The sequence below is a fragment of the Panicum hallii genome, chromosome 2 (assembly GCF_002211085.1).
Source record: "Panicum hallii strain FIL2 chromosome 2, PHallii_v3.1, whole genome shotgun sequence".
Taxonomy (NCBI): domain Eukaryota; kingdom Viridiplantae; phylum Streptophyta; class Magnoliopsida; order Poales; family Poaceae; genus Panicum; species Panicum hallii.
In genome coordinates this window covers 55,473,972-55,496,578 of record NC_038043.1, presented here as the reverse complement: position 1 = coordinate 55,496,578, position 22,607 = coordinate 55,473,972, and the positions used below count along the sequence as shown (strand labels likewise).

The window sequence follows — 22,607 nt, the reverse complement described above, 5'->3', positions numbered from 1 at the left end:
GAGCTCAACCGCAGGCATGTGGGAGAGGACGCCAGGGTCTCCATCGAGCGGGCGCGCAACCGACGACTCAATATTGAGGGTCGGAACCTTGCGCCCGAGCTCGATGCGGCTGCGGCCAGGTCGCAGGGACTCCCCCAGGCGCCGGTGTCGGGTGTGGGCTGCGCAGCGCTCGCAGACCACCTCCGCGCAGTCGCGTGGCCGTCCAAGTTTCGACCTCACCTGCCGGAAAAATATGACGGGTCCTCCAACCCGTCAGAGTTCCTGCAGGTCTACATCACCGCCATCACGGCGGCCGGGGGTAACGAAGCTGTCATGGCAAGTTACTTTCATGTAGCCTTGACCGGGCCAGTCCGGACCTGGCTCATGAATCTTACCCCAGGAACCATCCAGTCCTGGGGAGAGCTCTGCGCGCAGTTCACTGCGAACTTCGCTAGCGCGTACCAGCAGCATGGCGTAGAGGCCCACCTCCATGCCGTAAGGCAGCAACCCGGGGAAACCCTCCGGGCCTTCATCTCCCGCTTCACCAAGGTACGTGGAACTATCCCACGTATCTCCGATGCGTCTATTATCACGGCCTTCCGACAGGGGGTCCGAGACGAGAAGATGCTAGAGAAGCTGGCGACCCACCAAGTGGAAGCCGTCACCACCCTGTTCTCTCTGGCGGACAAATGCGCCCGGGCTGCAGAAGGCCGTGCATGGCACTCTACAACCCAGGCAGGACCCGCTCAGACGAGCGGACCCAGCGTCGCTGCCCCCGGCAGCGGCAAGAAAAAGAACAAGAAGGCCCGTGGCTTCGACAAGTCACGGATTGGGGGTCCGGCCGTTGCAGCTGCGACGACCGGGGGCCAGAACTCCCGTGGCAAGCGCCCGCGACAGCAGCGCACCGACCCCGGGTCGTGCCCTGTTCATCCGGGGGCTCGCCACAGCGCCACCGAGTGCCGCGAGATCCAGAAGCTCGCGGAACGCCTCAGCAAGAGGCGAGATCAAGCCTCCAAGGAGGGCTCCTCCCCACCGCGCCGGTCCGGTAAGGAGAAAGCCTCCGATGCCGACGCAGCCGCGACGAAGAGAGAGTTGGGGTATCAAGCCCCCAACAAAGACCTCAAGGGACTTTTCCAGCAGTCTGATTCCGAGTCTGGCGGGGACGAGCGCCGCAAGAAGCTATACGTTATGTACGGCGGCAGTTCGGAGCTCGTCTCCCGGCGGGACGTCAAGACCCTTCGCCGGGAGGTCCTCTCGGTGAAGCCAGGGGTGCCGAGGGCGGCGCCCCATCAACGGTGGAAGGGCACCACCGTCTCCTTCGGGCCATCCGATTGCCCAGAGAACATGGCGGGCGCGGGAGTGCTGCCGCTCATCACGGCACCCACCATCGCCAATGTACGCCTTCACCATGTGCTGATCGACGGAGGTGCCGGCCTCAGCGTCATCAGCTATGCAGCATTCAAGCACCTGCAGATCCCGGAGTCCAAGTTGGCTCCATCACGCCCATTCTCCGGAGTGGGCCCGGATCCCGTATACCCGGTAGGGACCATCACCCTACCTGTTACATTCGGGACAGAGGACAACTTCCGTACCGAGAACGTGCAGTTCGAGGTTGCGGAAGTTAACCTCCCCTTCAACGCCATCATCGGCAGACCGGCTCTGTACCGGTTCATGGCCGTCGCCCACTACGGGTACTTGGTCCTGAAGATGCCTTCTCCGGTAGGCGTCCTCACTGTCCAGAGCGATCGGGCCGCTGCTGTTGTGGCGGTCGAAAAGCTCCATGCGCTGGCCACAGGGCTTGCCCCCGTAGCAGGCGCCCAGGGGTCCGGCCCCTCAACCTCGCGTGCCAAGGTTCCGGCCAAGGCACCGAGGGTCTGTCCGTCTGACACGGACGATGTTCCCGTGAAGACCGTCCAGGTCGGAGCGGAGACCTCCCAGACCACCCGCATTGGTGGCAACCTGGGAGAGAAATAGGAAAGCGCGCTCATCGCCTTCCTCCGGGCAAATGTTGATGTGTTCGCTTGGGAGCCATCACAAATGCCCGGGATCCCCAGGGAGGTGATTGAGCACCATCTGAAGATCCACCCCGACGCCAGGCCGGTCCGGCAGAAGCCACGCAAGCAGTCCATCGAGCGGCAAAACTTCATCCGCGAAGAGGTCCGCAAGTTGCTGCAGGCTGGCTTCATCGAGGAGGTCTACCACCCGTGTGGTTGGCCAACCCGGTGGTGGTCCCAAAGGCCAACGGGAAGCTTCGGATGTGCATCGACTACACCAATCTTAATAAGGCATGTCCAAAAGACTCTTATCCACTCCCGCGTATAGATCAGATTGTAGACTCCACCTCCGGGTGTGATTTGCTGTCCTTCATAGATGCCTATTCTGGTTTTCATCAAATCAAAATGGCTAGAGATGATAGGAAGCATACGGCTTTTGTAACAGTGGATGGGCTTTATTGTTATATAGTGATGCCTTATGGATTGCTCAATGCTCTACCCACCTTTGCTCGTGCAATGAATATCACTCTAGGTGATTTGGTTAGAGATATTGTAGAGGTGTATGTCGATGACATCGTCGTCAAGACCAGAGAGTCGTGTTCTCTATTAGAAAATTTAGCTCGAGTCTTTGACAAGTTACGGGCGACCTCCACCAAGCTTAACCCCGAGAAGTGCGTCTTTGGCGTATCGGCGGGGAAGCTCCTTGGATTTCTGGTCTCCCACCGGGGGATCGAGGCCAACCCGGATAAGGTCCGGGCAATCGAGGCAATGAGACCCCCTGCGCCTCAAGGATGTTCAAAGATTGACGGGGTCCCTGGCAGCTCTTAGCCGCTTCATTTCGAGGCTGGCGGAGAAGGCACTTCCCTTCTTCAAGTTGATGAGGGGGTCCGGCCCATTCACATGGACCAAAGAGGCAGAGTGTGCCTTCCAAGAGATGAAGCAGTACCTTACCTCCTTGCCGATCCTGGTCGCACCGGACCCAGGTGAGACACTGTTTCTTTATCTTGCAGCAACAACCGAAGTGATCAGTATGGTGCTGGTCACCGAGAGGTCCGAACCTCTCTCACAGGGGGCCCCCGCGGACCCCCCTGTAGGAGAAGGAGGTCCGGCCTCCGCCACTCCGGAAACTGGCCCTACTTCGGAGGGTCCGGCTGCGTCCCAACCCGGACAAGCGCTAAGCAGTCTGTGGGCCGACGGGTACCCAGCTGAAGCCGAAGGGTCTAATCCACCTGGCAGAGTCAGGACCATCCAAAGGCCGGTCTACTATGTCAGCGAGGTCCTTCACGAGGCGAAGGCCAGGTATCCCGAGACGCATAAGCTTCTTTATGCCATACTCGTTGCGTCCAGGAAACTCCGCCATTATTTTCAGGCCCACAAGATTGTGGTGGTAACCTCCTATCCTTAGAGGGCCATCCTCCACAACTCCAACGCCACAGGCAATATCGCCAAGTGGGCAGCTGAGCTCGCAGGATTCCAGCTCGACTTCCAGCCGCGCCACGCCGTCAAGAGTCAGGTCCTAGCTGACTTCGTGGCGGAATGGACACCAGCGCCAAGCGCCTCTTGGGGTCCGGACCATGGGACGGACCCCCCATGTCCGGAAGCCAGGGCCTCGGTGTTCACCGAACCCCACTGGACCCTCTTCTTTGACGGGTCCGCCCGCAGCAAGAGGGCCGGGGCTGGCGTGGTCCTCATCGACCCACGAGGCGAGCAATTGAAGTACATGGTGCACCTCGATTTTGAGGCCACCAACAACATGGCGGAGTATGAGGCCTTAATCTTTGGGCTCACGGCGGCTCTGTCCCTGGGGGTCCGGGAGCTCCTGGTCAAAGGGGACTCCCAACTCGTCATCAGGCAAGTCCGGGGGGAGTGTTGCTGCAACAACCCCCAGCTCGCAGCCTACCTCATCCATGTGAAGAGGCTGGAGAAGGACTTCGATGAGCTGGAACTGCAACACGTTCCACGCGAAGGCAATTCAGCAGCTGATGCCCTCTCCGCGAGCGCATCGACTCAGGCACCCGTGCCTGAGGGCGTCTTCCAGAGGCGTCTGCTGAAGCCTTCCGCCCAGCCTGCCGATCTGGGCGAGGGGGGTCGGACTAGCACCTCGAAGCTAGCGGTCCCGGCGGCGCTCCATCCATGGTGCCCGCCAAGGGTCATGTGCTCCCTTGAGGGTCCAGAAGACCTCAGGGAGCCACGCCCAGTTTCTCAGGAAGGTCCCGACGCATGGATCTTTAAGGTCCGGGACTACCTGAAGGATAATTACCTTCCTGAAGATCAAGCATCTGCTGAGCGCATTGTCCGGATGGCTAAGCGATACACGGTGGTAGAAGGGGATCTCTATCGCCATGGCGCCAACGGCGTCCTCATGCGGTGCATCACCCAGGAAGAGGGCCGTGACTTGCTTGCGGAGATCCATGGAGGCGAGTGCGGAAGTCACTCTTCATCCCGCACGCTGGTTGGTAAAGCCTTTCGGCATGGTTTTTACTGGCCGACAGCGCTCCAGGATGCAGCTGACTTGGTAAGATCCTGCAAAGCGTGTCAGTTCCACGCAAAGCAGATACACACTCCAGCTCAGGCACTGCAGATGATTCCTCCCTCTTGGCCCTTTGCTGTATGGGGGTTGGATATCTTGGGACCTTTCCCTAGGGCCGTCGGCGGGTACCGATACCTCTATGTCGCCATTGACAAGTTCACCAAGTGGCCAGAGGCAACCCCAGTGGTCAACATTACCAAGGCGTCGGCAACTGCTTTTTCAGGACAATTGTGTGCCGGTTTGGGGTCCCGAACCGGGTCATCACCGACAATGGGACCCAGTTCACGAGCCAGTACTTCCAGAGTACTGTGAGGATATGGGCATCCAGCTCTGTTTCGCCTCAGTGGCACATCCCAGGAGCAATGGCCAAGTTGAGCGGGCCAACGCTGAAATCCTCACAGGGCTCAAGATCCGAACCTACTGTGACCTTGAGAAGCATGGCGCAAGGTGGATTGAAGAGCTTCCGAGTGTGTTATGGGGGAATCGGACCACACCCAGCCGCGCAACAGGGGAAACCCCTTTCTTCCTGGTCTACGGGGCCGAAGCGTGCCTTCCCCCGGAGATCACCATGGGCTCTCTGCGGGTCCGGTCTTTGATGAAGAAATGCAGGAACAGGAGCGTCGCCAAGACGTGGACCTCGTAGACGAGCGTAGATGGCGAGCAGCAGTCCGCACGGTACAACCAAGCGCTCCGGCGCTACCACCAACGGTTCGTGCGAGGTAGGGAGCTCCGGTCGGGGACCTAGTCCTAAGGCGAATCTTGAACCGGGAGGGTATGCACAAGCTCTCCCCCACTGGAGGGGCCCTTCAAGGTGACCAAGGTGTGCCGACCCGGATCTGTTCGCCTGGCTCGGAGGATGGAATGCAACTACCCAATCCATGGAACATTGAGCACCTCCGTAAGTTCTATCCCTAGGACCTGGTTGAGAGGAAATTTTTCCTTTGTAATTGGTAGCATTGCCGTGCGGACCAGGGCGGTAGAGGTCCGCCCTCGTAAACCCAGCCCCTGGCATACATCGCACAACTCTTCTGTACCAATTTATTTAAGGGGAAATTTGTTCTCAAACGCGTCCTTGAACTCTATGTGATTCTAAAGTTTTTTCGCTTCCTGTTACGCTAACCCCCCACGTGGTTTTTCGCGTCTGTGTCGTGTCGAAGGTCCTACTTAGGTTGCTACACTATGTCTCTGCCCGGGACCCCTGTCTCGCGGAAGAAAAGGAACCGGCCACCCGGGAACTGGCTTCAGGGAGGCGTGCTCGTTCTTTGCTGGGGTCCAGGGCCGTGTAGCCGCTTAGCCTGGTTCCGTACCCTAAGCCTACACGCCCTGCCCCCCTAGGACGGGTACCGTTGTACCTTGAACAATGGACCCGGGGGCCGGGACCCCTTAGATTCCCGAACTATGGCTCCGGGCTCTGACTCGTTACGCAACGCAGTAGGCCTTTGCTGGCCGGCCGGGACCTCGTGGGGACGTCTACTAAGCGTCGATCTAAGTCATGTGCAGGACCTCGGTTCTATGGCAGCTAGTCCCGTCCTATCGCGACTACCTCCCAGGGGGCCACACCGGGACCTTGGTATGCACAAGAACACCTTACAAACCGACAACAGGAAAACAGCTAAGTTTTTCACAAAAATTGCGTTGAATATGCACAATATTATAAGGTTATCTTACAATAACAAAAGTTATATTACAAAAGAAATAACAAAAAGATGCTAGCACTACTGCTCTGGCGGTCCGGAGGCACTTCCACTCTCTGTAGGTTCGGGACGTCGCCGGAGGCGGGCCGCGACCATGTCCACCGCCTCCTGGACCCCTTCTCGCGCGGCGGCCGCTATCGCCCGGAGGGGTCCGACCAGGACGGGAGTCAGCTGGACGGCAGGATCATGGCTCCGGAAGCTGGTGAGGATGTACTCCGCCACCCCCCGAGCAACTGCTCGTCCCTCTGTCTCCAGGAGGTCCTGTATGCCGGCCTCCACGTCCTGTAGCCGTCTGGCGGTGGAGTCCAACAGCTGGAGTGCGGCGCCGAGTGGTGAAGGAGCCTCCGGTACCCAGACGGGTTGGCTCCGAGTGCTTCCAGCAGAGGGTTCACCGCGCCGACCCATCTTGTTAACCGGTCCGCGCTGGCGCCCCGCTCCGCCAGGAGTTCCTTCACCTCGGCCTCCCTCTCCCGAAGGGCTGCCTCCCGCTCCTGGAGCCTTCGGGTCCCGGCGGCCAGCTCCTCCTCCACGGCCTCTTCTCGCCTCTGGAGCTCTTGGAGCCGGGTCGCCTCCCCTGCTTCTCGGGCGGCAAGCCCCTCTTCTCTCTTTGCTACCGCCGCCGCCAGATCCGCAAGGGCGGCCTTTTCCGCCTCGACCGCCGCAGACGCCTTCCTGGCCTGTGCTGCCAGCTCCCGGGCGGTCCGCTCCCTGTCTGCCACCGCCTGCTTCATCTCCTCCACGGCGATCAGCCCCTCAAGGGCTTCCGTTTCCCGCTGCCTGGCCGCCTTCTCCCGCTGGAGCGCCGCCGCCTCTCGGACGCGGGCTTGCTCCAGCTCCTCTTGCAGAAGCTGGCGCCCATGCACGAGCTTGGCGCGCTCCTCGGCGTAGCGGGCGGAGACGGAGTTGATGCGGTCACCCAGGCGAACCTCCCAGTCGGAGAGTCGGTGGCGTTCTGCCTCCAGTTTTCCCACTCCCGGCGCATACCAGCCTCTAGCTCCTGCTGAGCTTGGTGGCATTTGGCTATGAGCCGGGGGAGAGGGACCTCCGCTGTGCTTGGGAGGAGGCGTCTCCCTAGCACCACCTCCGGTTCCTACTCCTCTACCGGTGGGGAGACGCTGCTGCCAACTTCGGCGACCCCTGGTGCCGCCTCCTCCGCCTCTTCCGCTACCTCCGGTGCCGCCATCTCTGCTGCCTCCGGCGCTGCAGCCTCCGCCGTGGCAGCGGCCCCCTCAGCCGCCGGCTCGGCTGTGAGGCCGGCCTCGTCACCTGAAGCTGCGGCCGCTGCCTCCATAGCAGCAGCGGCCTTGGTGGCCTCCTCCTGGGGGGCAGCTTCGGGTCGTGGCGGGGTGGAGGCATCCGGCTCCGGGCCCAAGGGTCCGGAAGCTTCTGGAGCTGCTTCGGGCGGGGACCTGCTGGGGACGGCGCCGAGGTCCCGACGCTGGCTGGGAGCCGGATCCCCCAGTAGGAGCATCCGAAGATTGCGGCCTGTTGTATCACCTGTATGGTTGAGGACGAGAAGCCAAGAAGGAAAATGAAAAACCTTGACAAAACCACTTACGGGAAGTCGCACCACTCCCATCTGCCCCGGGCTGCGGGAGGGACCTTCCTCCCAGCTGAGGACCCCCCGGACCTTTGGTGGGTGTCCCTGGCCATCGGAGTTTCTGGTGGCGGTGATGGAGGCAGTGGATTGGCCTCGGGCGGTGGTGGTGGCGTCGCCGGACGCCGTTCTGGTGGCGGTGAAGGAGGAGATTGCTGTCTCGGAGGAGGCCGATGTGTCCCCTCCGGTCTCCTCTCCGGCTGCTGACATAGTGGCGCGGGTGGTGGAGCTCTGCTCTGCACCTCTGCCCCCGCCGTCTTCTGGCGTTTTAGCGCCGGTTCCCCGACCAAGGAACCGTCGCCGCGCTGGAGCCTCCGGGACTTGCTCCCTTCGGCCTGGCTGCGCCGCTCAGGAGCCGCCCCCTGAGCCTCGTCGCTCCTTTGGGCCGAGGCAGCACCCGCACTGTCTTTCTGCCGGTGCTCTGGCACCGGCGCTTTCTCCTTTCCTTTCCCGCCGGGGGCCGGACCTCTGGGCGCCGGCTCCCCGGCGCCTTCGCGAGGGCGTTGCTGGCGGTCCGGAGAGGCGCCAGGGATCTGGAGCCCGCGGTTGGGGTCCCCTCCCAGCTGCCGGACCGCCAGGCCGCCCTCGTCCAGGGTCGGCATCGACGACAGGACCGATGACCGCAGTGCCTGGTCCTCGCACACGGCCTTCACCCCGCTCGGGAGGACCAGGGATTCTGGAACGAACGCCTCGCCGGTCATCGCCCGGACTGCCGCCTCCAGCTCCGCCCTGGTGAAGTCGCCGCCGGGCCCACGCGCGATCCTGCAGCAGTCGTTTAGCCCCGTGTACACGTAGGCCATCCGGGACCGCTGCTGCAGGGGGCGATTCGCCGCTTCAAGAAGTCGCCCAGCACCATCATAGAAGTCAGGCCGCCCCTCGCCAGCTTCTTGATCCGGTACAGCACCGGGTCGAGCTCCGATGGTATTGTCGGCCTGGCCTTCCAGGTGCTCCGGTCGCTCTGGGGGCTCTCCGTTGGCAGCTCCAGGCGGTCGTGAGGCTCGTCAGCCACGATGACCCAGCCTTCACGCCAGTCCTCCCACTTGGAACTGGAGAAGGCGGCGATGTAGGAGCCCGCCATCCCGTGCCGGAGCTGGAAGTAGTAAGCGCCAATCTCGCCGCGTTTCTTCCCGGTCCCGACTAGGGAGTAGAAATGTTTGAAGATGGTGGTGCAGGGGCGCACCCCCACGAACATCTCCATGAAGTGGGCGAAGACCGCCGCGAGGAGGACGGAGTGGGGGGTGAGATGATGAAGTTGGAGGCCGAACTCCTCCAGGAGTAGGAGGAAAAAGGAGGAGATCGGAGGAACCAACCCGCACATAATGTACGAATTAAAAAGGACAAACTCCCCCGCGGCAAGGTCGCGGAGGGGAATCTCGCCGGCCCTGACCTTCCCGGCGTTCGCCGGCGCGGTCCACCCCAGAAGGCGCCGCACCGCGTCCAGCTGATCCTGGGTCTGGAAGCGGCGTGGGAAAGGAAGTGAAGCCATGGAGATTATTGGGGGAGGATTGCGAAGGAGCAGGAAAGAGAAGGGGGCTGAGCGCAAGGAAGCCGATCGCGAGAAGGGATGCGGAGACGAAGGGGCGCTACGGCGTCTGTTGTTGGTACGAGCAAAAAGGTAGCCGTTCCCTTCGGCGCTTACCTTTTATGCAAAAGGCTGCTCCCCCCTTAGCGTCCCGCGGCGACCAAGGAGAAGTCGAGCGGTCGCCAGCGCCGCCTTCCCCTTCCCTCACGCTCTATGACCAGTGGGCTCGGGCCCACCAGTCATTGGCGTGGGTGCTGGAGGATCGTGGGAAGGGCGGAATCCGAACCGCCCGAGCCGCGGGACGGGCTCAAATAAGACAAGAATCTGAACCGTCTGACGCGCACGGTACGCGCGGAGGACGGGCCCCTCGGGGATCCCGCTATGGGCAAAAGGACACCCATGCCCTCACCTGGCGGGAACGAGCTGTCCACCCGACGCGATGATGGGATTTGGCCCCACCTGCGGGTTCATTCCTCTCCCGAGGTGGGCCCGGGGGCCTCTGTCGGTACATACGGATAGGGGTACCTCCTGCTAGGGTGTCCAGGCCATTGGCTTCTCATAATCCATGCTCCCCCTTGGCTCTGGGCCATGTGGCATACGGCCTCCGGGCCTGACAGCTGGGACCACGGTCTCCGGACCCTCCCCGAGCTCCATGAGGTCCGAGGCCTCTGCACACCCAGGTGGGCGGGAGAACTCTCGAGTAGCCCCGCGGACCCGGTCTCCCCTGGGAGGTCCGGGGCCGCCACGTGTGATGGCCGGACCATCACAGGCCAGCCCGCTCCGACCGGTCTCGGGGGCCCCGGGCCCCCCTTCCCCCGGGAAGGGGTCCGGTGCCGCCATGCGCAGCCCAGCGGGAGGAGCGAGGCTGGCCCCGCCGCGTGCCTGCGGCCGGAGGCCCCTTGCGGGTCGCCTCTCCACCTACCAGCATTTAATGCAGTAGCTGGGTCGGGTGCGCCAGAGTCAAAAGGTGTGGCCTGCCACTGACACACGGGGCAGGTAAGCTGACACCACGGTAAGCCTGCCTGATCTGAAGGCGGCGCGACGTATCACCATGCACAGTGAGCGGACTGTGTGCAGTCCCGTCACGGCGCTGCGCGCGTGATGATGGCCTGTAATAGGCAAGCCAAGGCGTGCGCTGTAACAGTGCGCGCGCCACAGGACAGCCCCGTCTCGCCCTCTGACCGAAGGTCCCATCCCAACAGTGACAGCACGGCTTCACTGTTGGGTAACGCTGACGCCGGACACTGTACAAGACAAGGCTGTACACGGCCATATCCTGGCTGTAGATACGCACATCAACTTCTCGATAGAGAGGACTACGGAGAGGAGCTGGAGTTGAAGATCTCTATGTCTCTCGTAGAACAGGCTCCTGTAGGCCGGACCCACATGTCGGGGTCCCGCTCAGTGTAAGCACTCCCCTTGGACTATAAAAGGGGGAGTGCACTCGTTAGAAAACAGAGGTTACACACACAAGCTTATGCTGCTTTCCATACAGGCTCTCACAATCAATACAATACCAAAGTGGACGTAGGGTATTACGCTCCGGCGGCCCGAACCACTCTAAATCTTCGTGTCCTTCCTGCGTTCATCTGTCCACCGATCGAGCACTCCTAAGTCTCCTCCAAACCCATCCTTAACTAGGATTAGGCGGGTGCTTTCCGCCACCCGGCTGGAGAATTCCTCCGACAACCACCAAGGTATGGGAATTGGCCCTCCATTCTGCAATGCCATATACATTTAAAATTCCAAATTCAAATGACAATGAACATTTTATACTAACAATGTCACAAGCAAGTTCAAATTAAAAGGAACACAAAGTCTAGTACATATATATATTACACAAATAGGGTGCACTGCACCAGGTCTCACACCCACACGAACTTAGTTCATAGTTGCAGATAACAAAATACATCAGGCCTCCCCTAAAATACTGGAAAATCTAGGCATCGCTGTCAGATGAAGGGTGGTAGCTCCATGCGGGCTCGCTGGAGTCGTCGCCAAAGTCAGAGCTGTGGCTTCCACAAGATGGCGTCGATGCTGGGCTGATATTCTCACTCCAATCTGGTGTACTGACGCTAGGAGTGCTGCAGTACTCAGGTGCAGCTTTCCTCTCATCCAGAAGCTCTTGCATTGCAGCGCGTCTCGTAGTAGCCCTTCGGCGATGAATTGCAGCGCCTCTCTCATCTGGTGCACGTCAAAGTAATCCAAGTCCACAGCAACCAGGAGTTCGTTGTCAAGGTTAGAGAGCTGATTGCTGGCATCGGCCATGCAATCAATCGCAAACTCAAGCGTGTTCTCAGGGGTCGTCATCTGGAAATGGAAGGGGAGAGAAATAAGTTAGATCCTGTCCCCTTCTTCCATGTCCCCGTCTTCACAACTAAATCTACGGCAAATCCGAGTACAGCTACCATCGAAATCGAACAAATCAGTGCAAAATACAATCGTTCAAGGAAATCTAGAGGGACTAGGTCAGAATCGCATAGCTCTCACAGTGCGGGTGAAAACCGAAATAGAACCCTAGGTCAGTACGAACGAATCGAGGTTGAGAAGAAAAAGTTGGAGGTCACCTTGCTCGCCGGCGTGCCTGCGCTGCCTGGTCCCCGTGCGGGTGGAGGTCACCTTTCTCGCCGGCGTGCCTGCGCCGCCTAGTCCGCGCGGGTGCTTCTCTTCCATGGCGGTCGCCGTTCGCCTGGTCGCCTGCCTGCGCGAATCGTTTTTTTTCTGGGGCTGGCGGTTGGGCGATGTGTTTGCCTTCGGGTCCGCGCGCCTGGCATTTTGCCGTTCCTCTCTCTTCGAATCCATTTTGCCACGCGGGTATGCCTGGCCGGTTGGAGCGTGTGCCTCGCGCTACAGTGCGCCCAAAGCAGGCATTTTGACTTTGCCTCGCGTATTGCCGTCCCGGTCGGAGTCAGTCTAAAAAAGTTTACAACTAACCAGAGGCCATTTCCCCCGACATGCACGCCACGCTATTCATCGGCGAGTGCCATCCCAAACGTCTGGAACATGGCGCACGACGCGCTCCCTCGCGAACCCAGCGCGAGTCAGAGCTCCACAACCTTCATGGCCTAACAACCAGCCATGCGCTGCTAACTAACTAACGTACAGAACGTCCTGAGCACAAGGATTATTCAACGCTGGACAGGTCGACGGGACCGGTGCCAGGCCGCCCGGCAGCGCAATGCCGTCGAGGTAGCGCGGCGCGGCGACGCCGTCGTCGTAGGCCGCCGGGAAACGTTGCTCGGGGACGAGGCGGTAGTTGACGGACACGACGACGGCCCCGACCCCGCGGCAGAGGCGGCGCCAGAGGTTGTCGTAGGGGCGGGACCCTGGGGAGAAGAGCGCGAACCCGCCGCCGTGGAAGTAGACGACGACGGGGAGCGGGGCGGCAGCGGCGGCCGCCGGGGGGGAGAACACGCGCGCCCAGACGCCGCGGGAGGCGTCGATGGTGACGTCGGCGGACCGGACCTCCGAGGCGTCCGGGCGGGGGGTGGGCGTGGCGCCCTTCTTCAGGTCGCCGAGGCAGAAGAGGGGGCGCCGGATGCTGCCGTCCATGCGGTGCGCAAACGCGTACGCGGCGGCCTGGATGCTCACCGTCCACGGCAGGGACGGCATCCGGCGGGCGCAGTCATCGGAGCCGGCCATTTCTTGCTTTGCTTGGGGCTGTGCATGATCTACTCCTTGCTTGGGAGTGTGTGTGTATATATATATATACATACATATATGTATTGTGCTTGAGGCACCTTGTACATAATTGTATAGTTGTTGTCTCCTTTATTACGAGAAGTATATGTAACAAAGTTAATACAGCGTGCAAGCTAACACGATGGTGACAGCTAAAATTGGCAAAGACTGTGAACGACCGGTCAGACCAGTATGGCATATGTAGTCCGAGTAGGTTTTAACTTGTAATTAGGAATATTTTTATAAACCGACTCGTGAAAGGGTACGACTTCCCCGGCCTATATATATATATATATATAAAGGCCACGGCCGATCGAGAGTAATCCCAATCGATTCAATACAATTTGTTCTTTACTCTCCAAACTCTAGCTTTTCCAACCCTGATTCTATTCTTCCGGCATCTCCACAGCGTTTGAAGGCGTTCTGAGTGGTATGCCGACTTCAGAACAACCCTAGCTCCATTTGCTCCGATAAGGTCCCTCCCAAACTCGTGGCTCTAGGTTTTCGCGCCGCCTCTGGAAGAACCGGTCTGACCGATCTGAACTGGCTTGCCCAGAAGCGCCGCCGGTGACGGTCGTTGCAACCTGCGCGTTCTAGCGCTTCGTCAACACATGCAAGTCAAGCCCCTCTCTCTAAAGCTAGGGAAAATCTCTTAGCTGATGAATGATTAGTTGGAGATCGTCGTAAAAAGAACTAACAACTAATACATTTATTATTTATTAACACACGAGTACAAACAACAGCGTAGCCAGCTTCCGTGTTACACGTTGCAAGCTCAAATGCACCTTGTTCACTTGCATGAAAGGAGGCACCCAATCCAGCATCCGTTTTGGGAATTGTTGACTGTTCATGTGTACACATGAACTGTCTTTCGTACGCCATCAGATGCATGTACTCCAAGCAACAATTTTTCATTGGACCCAGATTAATGTGCTGGTAGTTAGACTGCAGAAGATCCGCTGGGGGGGGGGGGGGGGGGGGGGGGGGGGTGTTCAAGACAAGGAGCTCATGCTCTGGGCCAGCGACCAGCGTGGTGGAAGTGTACGTCGGCGAGGCGGCTCCTACCAAGGTCACCTTCAAGACGGGCACCCGCGGCCTGTCGGATTCTTTCGATGCAACCGCGCTTGAGCTTGGCGTGGGGGAGATCAGGCAGAGAATGAAGTAGAGAACACACAGGCACATCAGATTTATGGGTGTACTAGGAGTTCAGGGGCAGAAATACACAGCGCTGGATCCTGTAACTACTCCACAATGCAACTAGTGGCTAAACTGAAATGAATCGGTCGGTGCCAACGCCAGGCACTAACTACGCTGCTACACTGAATCCTACTACTCAGAGATCAGATCAGGTATCTAACTACTGCATGTGCAGGGATGTACATTCCGGGAAGCTGTCAGTCTTCAGAGTGGTCAGGGAGTTTTGTCTCCTGGGCCAGCAAGGATGATCTGCGAATATCCAACCAGGGAAATTGGTCAGGGATCTGACAATCTCCAATCCGCAATAACACGACGTCGACAAGATGCAACAGCCACCCTTGAGCTCGGTCACTTACATTGCAATCCATGGCAAATCTCCGGGCGAGCATGAGGGCCGAGTTGCGTTCCCTGGTTGTTTCGAAGCCCAGCACGAAACTGAGCTCCTTTCTGGGTTGCCAAAAGATTGCCTGCGGGGCAGCATCTCCACCACCTCTAACACCGCACAGCTGAAAACAGAGCAGGAATTAGATGGTACAGTGGCCTATGCTTCACAATACCAGCAACCTACAATGAGTGATCCAGAAGTGAGCTGCTCTATACACTTCAAGTGCTGGAAGTGGTTCCTACAGAATACCTGCATCAACGAGGAATAGAATTCCTTTGCAACAACCGCCTTTCCTCTAGCGAGTCTCATCCGAAGTCTCCCAATGCAAAGAACATGAAGGGAATCTGCAGGCTGAGCAACTCCATTCACTTGAAGAACAACGACCTGCCATGAGGGACAAAAATGGTAAGGAAATGCATGATGGCATCGCATTTTTGAGTTCTTTTCAACAAAGCTATAATAGAGATTAAAACATGGTACATTGAAAAAGAACAAATACGGAATGTCAAATCGTACATTATAATTTGTTTCAGGATTCCTCATAAGAGCCTCAACATAATCGGCCAATCCTGCAGCTGCTTAATAAAAGTAGTGTTAGCAAGCTCACAAATTCATAATTATGGAAGCAGCTAAATATGTTATATAACACATCAGGAAAACATACCAGGGCCTACTGGACCTGCAGTCTTTGCGAGTGAGGTGTGACCACCAAATTTTATTTCAGCTTCGATGTACCGCCCAACATCAAGTGGTTCCGGAGCATACACTGGCTTTGTGGCACCTAAATGTGTAAGCAGCAACAAGTGTTAAAAATTTATGATACCTAGATCATAAAGTATTCTGTAGGATGAAAATAGTTCGACCTGAAATGATTTCTTTCACGCTTCCTTCAGGTTGTATGCGAAACCACTGGATCGAAAAATTTGAAAAATCTACAGATGCATTGTCCCGAACAACTATGTGCAACATTGAACCTAAGGTTTCAAGACCCTCTAACACATAAAAAGGCAGATCATTTCCCTCAAATCGTCGGTGCAGCTCCAACTGATATAGAAAGCATCAATAGAAATCAGTTAATAGCACTAAAGTAAAATTTGAAAAGTAAAAGGACAATGAAACTCCACAGGTTTGCCAAAACACAGAATAACATGAGCAGTTTGATTTAAATGGATTTAAGATGTATACCTCTTTCAAAATGTGAACAGAATCTGAGGATTTTTCAGCAAGTTGATCTCGTAGAACTTGAATCTCATTTTCGATATCCATTGCCTAGACACATATTCAGAGACTTGAAATATATTTGGTACTTTATAAAATCCACATGCAATCAATGAAATGTGCCAGATGTGGAAAAATACAACTTGCAATTTGAACAGCAGCGTGGTGCAGTAAGCATTTCGATTTACCTTGCTTGGGCAATGCAGCATTTTCACCCTTCGTGCTTCTTGAACTTCCTCCTTCAGTTCATCCACATCCTTAGGAGATTGTGAACAGGAAATGGTTACCATATATGTAGCTGGAAACATTTTTTTATAGACAGCTGGAAACATTTTTTTATAAACAGCTGGATAGTGAATAAATTGCAAATCGAAAATTAAATCAACCATTAAGACCTTAACACCTACAAACAGCTACAGGTAAGGGGTTTAAGGCTCACAATTTCAGTTAATAAAAAAATAAGGTTTAAGAAGAAATGTGTGTAGGTAAATGATTATGGTAAATACACACAAAAAAGGTGGTCAATGCTATAGGTCACCATCTGAGTTATGTCGATACTCAATACCGAATTTAACTCGCCAAAATTGGATACATGTCTATAGTAGTTAAGCATAAAGGTCTACTAAGAAAAAGGTCGGTTTATCATAGGACATATTAGACCTGGACATATGAGTATGTAAATAGGATGAAGTGGTTCAGTCCATGCGTTCAAAGTAAATATGCAATGGATCTACAAGTAATAATGAAGGCAACGCAATATGTCCATATTTTGATATCACTAACCTGCTTCCCAGTTCTTTGAGATACATTTTCTTGCTCTTTAAGTGCTAGTTGAACTCTCTGAACAGCACCTTTAGCATTTTCTATCTCCAACTGAGCATTAGCTCTTTCTTCATCAACAATTTTCTTGGCATCTTCAGAAGCCTACCAGCAAGACAGAAAAAAGAGAAGCGCTTGAAAAGAATGAACAAAATGTAGTGCCTGATGGTGATGGACAAAGCTCGAGCGTGCTTCTATATAAGCAGATGATATCAGAAAAATAAAAAAATGGAGACTGCTATTTAGTTTTAAATTACAAACAGCTAGCACTGAATAGACCATTGTACTAAAACAATTTCACGCAGGTATTTGTAGTCCAAAATAATCTCAATTTATTGGTATCCTAATAATCACATATTCACATCGCCTGTTAACAAAAATTTGAAGGATACAGGTGCTAAGCTATGGCCTGCGAAACTAGCAATCTTGAACTCACCAGTTTCAATGAGGCTGCTATTTTTGTGACCTCTGCTTTTTGCTGAAGTAACTCATCTTCTCTTTTGGACAGCTGAACTGCTAAAATATCCACCTACGGAAAGTACAGAACAATTAAGGTGGTAAATTGAATTTTTTTTTGAAGAAGAAGAAAGAGAAGGGGAAGTTAAACAAACCATAAAATTCAAAAGTAAGTAAACATGAGGAGCAAATAAAAATATCTCTGGCAAGAATCAAGTATGATTTAAAAGAAGAAACCAACCATAGATAGAGACTCCTCGATTTCATCCCTATTTTTGCCGGCTACTCGACTTCTCAGCGACTCCAATACACTTTTTAGATTCTTCAAAAGGATGTCTCGCTCCAACAAAGCTGCATGTCTCCATTTCACCTGCAAGTTAATAACAGTTAAAGAGGGGAATAAGCATGCTCTATAATTAATAGTTACTGCCCATCTGCCACTGCACTAATCGAGAACTAAATACTAGTAGAATACGTGCTTATTTATATAACATGGAAGCTTAGGGTATGTAAACAACTCCAAATATAGACAGTTCCACTAATTGAACCAACTAGCCTATCAACCCATGCTCCCTCACAGACTAATTAGAATTAATACAAAAATAAGGCTTATAGCTAATAATTATAATATTATCTCACGCCCTTTTTCATCTATTAAATATTCTAACACATACTCTAAATACATATTTATCATTATCTAGTTGCAATAGATTTCATTTTGCATCACACCTCCGTGTGTGCTTGTTATATATTTAATTGAACCATTTATTTGCAAATTGTTATTCTTATCTCTTCCATCGTACATAAATACATGGTGACACATATCGTGGGTAGTATTTTTATATAAATAATATATTAATAATGATAGAAATAGTAATTTTAGAATTTTATATTGGTGCACTTTAATATTTGTTATAATTATATAATTCAGATTCAGATTTAGGGGTAACTTTAACTTTTAATAATGACATAATTGAATAATTTATATGCAAATTTAGGGGGTTACTTGTATTATTTTTATAATGGCACAGGTGGGTAATTTACATAAAGATTAGGGGGTTACTTTAGTTTTTTTCATAATGGCAGAGGTGGGTAATTTATTAGGAAAGATAACAGATCCAATGACTATTATGATTAGAGTTGTCGGATTGGTGGCTGGATGTTTCTGATTTTTGTAAGAATTTCTAGGATTTCTCAATTTTTTTAGAGTGTCCACCTAGGATCCTAGGTGGCTTCACGTGGAGGCTTCAAAAGGAGCCTCCAATTAGTAATAGTAAGATTGTTAAATAATTATCAAAGAACTGAACAGCTAGAGTACAAACCTCATTAGACAACAGGGTGGCTGTGTTAAAACCCTTCTCAAATTTCATGGTGAGCTCACGGACTGAAAGGCGCTGATGCTTATCAAGCAGATCTGCTGTCTCCTTGGCAACAGCCTCCTTAAGAGATGGAATTTCTGGGTTATCCGGCAATTTGATAATAATCCCGTTTGAACCATTCTTGAAGGTAGGGAATTTATTTCTGATGATGTTTGCTGGACGCAGTGGCCCTGATCCAAAGAGCTCGCCCTGCTTCTTCCGTCCAAAATCAATAGTCGAAGCTCGAGTCATCTACGAGAGATCCTCAGTCCTGATTGAAGAAAATGAGCATTGACGTACCAAAGTAGTAATTGACCACAATAAAAGAATCATTTATATGGAATGGCTAAAAATTGACACCAAAATAAAAGGTTACGATGGGGAACCTGAGAGAAACAAAAGGCGGGGAATGCTGGTAGAACAATTACAGAGTACGAACATATAGCTGAGTGCTTGTGCTAGCAAGTGAGTACCAACCCTTATGCCATGCCAGTGTACAGAATCACATGAACCTGTAGTATTGCCCAGTGCCCACTAAACAGGGATACAAATCTGCACTAGAAGCAACTAAAACTCAGGAGAAGTAAGTAGTGTTGTCATCACGTGGCTTGAATTCCACTCAAAAGGACAGTTAGATAGCACCAAGAGCAAACCTGCCCACGAAATAAGGAGGACTTCCCTGTACGAACGCACAGTTGAGTGGTCGGGAACTTGAGGTTTGTTAACTAAAGATGGGGACTACTAAGATGACTGAAAGCGAAATTTTAGCGTGCAAGAGCGACTGTGGTAACACTCCTGAAAGCAAGCAACCAAGATGAGTAGGCAATTGCAAATGGACACCTGTTGGGCTTCAAATATTTACAAAGTAAACACACACAAAATGACGAAGCGAAAGCTAATGTTTCATCAGAAATAAAACTAGCGAGATTGGCTCCAAAAAATTTAAAATAAAACTGCCGCGAGAATTCTAGCAAACTTAAAATCCACTCCTAATGGACTTCCGCCACCTAATTGATTCATAGCTTCATACGAATTTCTACACTGTACCAGTGAGGCAACCCAACACAGACCAAGTACACCCGTATCACTCCACCGTTCGAAACTATTTCCTCCTCCTCTATTCCCTCTATGCAGCGTTGCTAGCTAACCAGTCAGCGACTCCATCCATGGAAATGCGAGCGCAATGCAACTCGGTAGCGGTTGCTAGCAGGGCGGAGCGCAATGGGGGCAAGCAAATCACAGAAAATGGGCGGATTGGGCGAAAAAAAACTATCCGGATTTGACTGCTCCCATCGACGAAATGGAAGACCGAAGACCAGAGCAAAACTAGGAGCTGTTAGAACGGGCGGAAATGGGAATCCAACGATGCGAGCAGCGAGCTAGGGCTTCCTTACCAGCGAGGTCCGGGTGGATCCGCGCTTCCGGCGCCGGCGGAGCGCAGGAGCTGATGCCTGGCGGGGCGTGGAGAACTTGGAATGAGAAGGCGGGAGGAGCGCCGGGCGCAGTACGGCGGGATAACGAGAAGGAGGAGCAGGCTGGAGCAGAAGATCCGGGCGCAGGTCTGGGCCGCGCGGGTCGGTCAGGCCAGTGCGATCCGGACCGGAACGGGACAGCGCGCTGGACAGGATGCGCCACGGCCCGCCGAGATTCCCTCCCGGGGTGCGGCGCTCTCCGTCAGATCTCGATCGGACGGAGGACAGTGGCTGGGAGGAGCGTCTGGGAGGGAGGTTTCGGGGGGGCGGTGCTCCTGCCCGGTGATGGCGGGCGGCAACGTGGCGTGGGCCCGGAGATGGATATGCTGCCACGCTCCCCCGTTTTGAACTTTTTTTTTATGGCTCGAAAGCCGTTGGGACTTTTGCGTGCAGATCCCTGTTATTTACGTGCGCCTGCTGATTTTTTTTTCCAGTTTTTAGCTTCCTTCTGAATTTGGACGGCGAGACCTTCCGTTCTTCTTCTTCTTCGTTTTAGGTTCTCTTTTTCCGATCGTGACGTTTTTTCCCCTCATATTATCTTTCAGTTTCCCGTTAAAATTCTAGAAGCTGAAGGAAATACGTACGTAGTAATTAGCAGCAGAGTCAAGTGGTGAAGCTAAGGCATAGCCAACGGCGCACATGGTTTGCCCTGCTTTCCCGGTTTCAAAAGGAAAATGACGCTGACTCTCCACTCCAATGATTTTCCTCGCTTGTTAGCGTAGCATCCATGTGCTCTCGTTTGACTTCGAGGGCGATCATTTCTTTTCTTAGGATGGGTTTCCCCGGAGCAGCCGGACATCTAGGATACGGTGTTGGTCAAACAAACGCTCGCAAATAATCCTTCGATGCCACATCCTCCACATCACGGGCTGCATAAAACGTGATTACAAGGAGGAAGATAAGCTAGTTTAAGCACGGTACACACGGTGCCTATCACTCTATCAGCGTAGCCGTTGTTAGCGCACCAGCCGTGCAGGTTACTCGAGCTGAATGATTTGGGCGCACTGCCCGTGTCAATGTCCACCTCTAGCACGCCATCATCATGTATGAAGCCAAAGCCAATTGGTGGTGTCATCAGCAGAGAGGATCTCTTGTCACGGGAAGACATGCAAAATGCTTCATCACGCCGCTGCTGCCGAACTCCACCCAATACACAGTGCAAAATCAAACAACCATGAAACATCGGTGCTGCTGCAATATTTGAGGGCTAAGAGCGACTTCAGCAGACCTTAACAACTCGTATCCTAAGTTTAGAGGGCTAAAATTAAAAAATACACTCCAGCAGACCCTCTACTCGGTCCTATATTTTACCCTCAATTCCTAGGATGTCGAGCCCTCTATTATCAGTTAGAATGAAGGGATGTTGCTGGAATTGAAGCAAACTTAAAGGTTCTAAAAAAGGCACCATCCATTTAGCATCTGGAGGGTGCGAGGGTGCGATTTAGAAGGTTTGCTGGAGTTGCTCTTATTGCGGGTGTTGGACCTCCAGGCTTCAGCAATGGTGTTCACGGGACACTTGGAAATGCGGAAAAGGAGAATGTCAGAGTAACAAATGCTGGAAGAAGATTTTCCTTTTTTGGTATTTTGATAAAGAACCGAACACAATTTTTTCTTCTTCTTTTTTTAATCGGAGGATGTTCCGCATGCATGGAATATTACCTTTTTTCAGTTTTTTTATAAAATACCTTTTTTCAGTTGTCTTCGGTATGCGGCCAAACGAGACAAAGCCTCCTTGAACCTGGCAGCAGCAAGAAGTTGATACTGCGAGGTGCGAGCTGCTACCAAAGGTTCCAAAGTTTTGCAGAAAGTGATGAACTGATGGAGATTTCTGCAGGAGGGCCGACAGGAGTTTCACCAAGATCCCAGCTGCTCACTGCGCGGCAGGTGTGCAAGTGACCTGACCATCCAATCAGCATTCAAGAGTTGGTCGCAAACAGTGACAGAAAGATCTTGCGTGGAACGGGCACCATGTGCTTTGCCTGATCGAGTGTGGACACACGGGCAGGCACTGGCTAGATTCTCATGTGTCGCTTGATTCGAAAGAGACGAGACGAAACTAAAGTCGTCCCGTGGAGGTAGTGGGCCGCAGCCCAAACTATGGAAGTACTTTGGTAAAACGCTGGCCCATCTTTTGTTCTGTTGTTTGCGGGGTCCGTGGGCTGGACCGGTTGCGGCGGGTCCTCTATCCTGGCCCAAACAAATAACACAACACTCTCCTAAGAACAACTTTTTTCGAGAAAGCAAGCGCTAGGACAAGAGGAGGGATGAAGAGGAAAAATTCGACTAGCGAAGGAGCAACGACTTATTTTCAAAAAAAAAAAAGGAGCAACGATTTCTCGGTCAATGGCGGTGGAAAAGCTGTTGGTACTGCTTACGCTTACGCAGCACGCAAGCAAGAAGCAGCTGACTTTGACGTTCCCACGGCCGGACCAAAACTTCCACGCACATTGTTCGGAGAAAAAAGAAAAGAAAAACAGAGACGGTTGCGAGCAACACCACTGTAGCAAAGAAAAACAGATACCAAGAATGTGACATGTGAACTAGGTAACCGAGCCGGAGGAGCGTGACCTGGGTAACCGAGGGTGTGTTCGTTTCCTAAGGTCTAAACTTAGGGGTCACATCAAAGAGAATCTTATCATTTAGAAGTATTAAATAAAGTCTAATTACAAAAATAATTGCAGAACCCTAGTACTAATTCGCGAGAC

At 53.6% G+C, this 22,607-nt stretch overlaps 1 protein-coding gene and 1 pseudogene across 1 annotated transcript; both read right to left on the bottom strand.

The window, feature by feature from the left end:
- Positions 1–12,958, bottom strand: part of LOC112881340 — a 39,946-nt pseudogene extending 26,988 nt beyond the window's left edge.
- A 1,201-nt stretch (positions 12,959–14,159) lies between these two features.
- On the bottom strand, positions 14,160–19,962 carry LOC112882062 (stomatal closure-related actin-binding protein 1-like). The gene is made up of 13 exons (XM_025947036.1): positions 19,825–19,962; positions 18,395–18,701; positions 17,314–17,442; positions 17,053–17,145; positions 16,581–16,721; positions 15,986–16,054; positions 15,765–15,848; positions 15,443–15,623; positions 15,244–15,360; positions 15,096–15,154; positions 14,829–14,963; positions 14,551–14,700; positions 14,160–14,443 (listed from the first exon to the last, which is right to left on the bottom strand). Exons 2-13 carry the CDS (start codon positions 18,680–18,682, stop codon positions 14,408–14,410), a joined length of 1,482 nt encoding a protein of 493 aa, XP_025802821.1. The 5' UTR covers positions 18,683–18,701; positions 19,825–19,962; the 3' UTR covers positions 14,160–14,407.
- Positions 19,963–22,607: the final 2,645 nt, after the last annotated feature.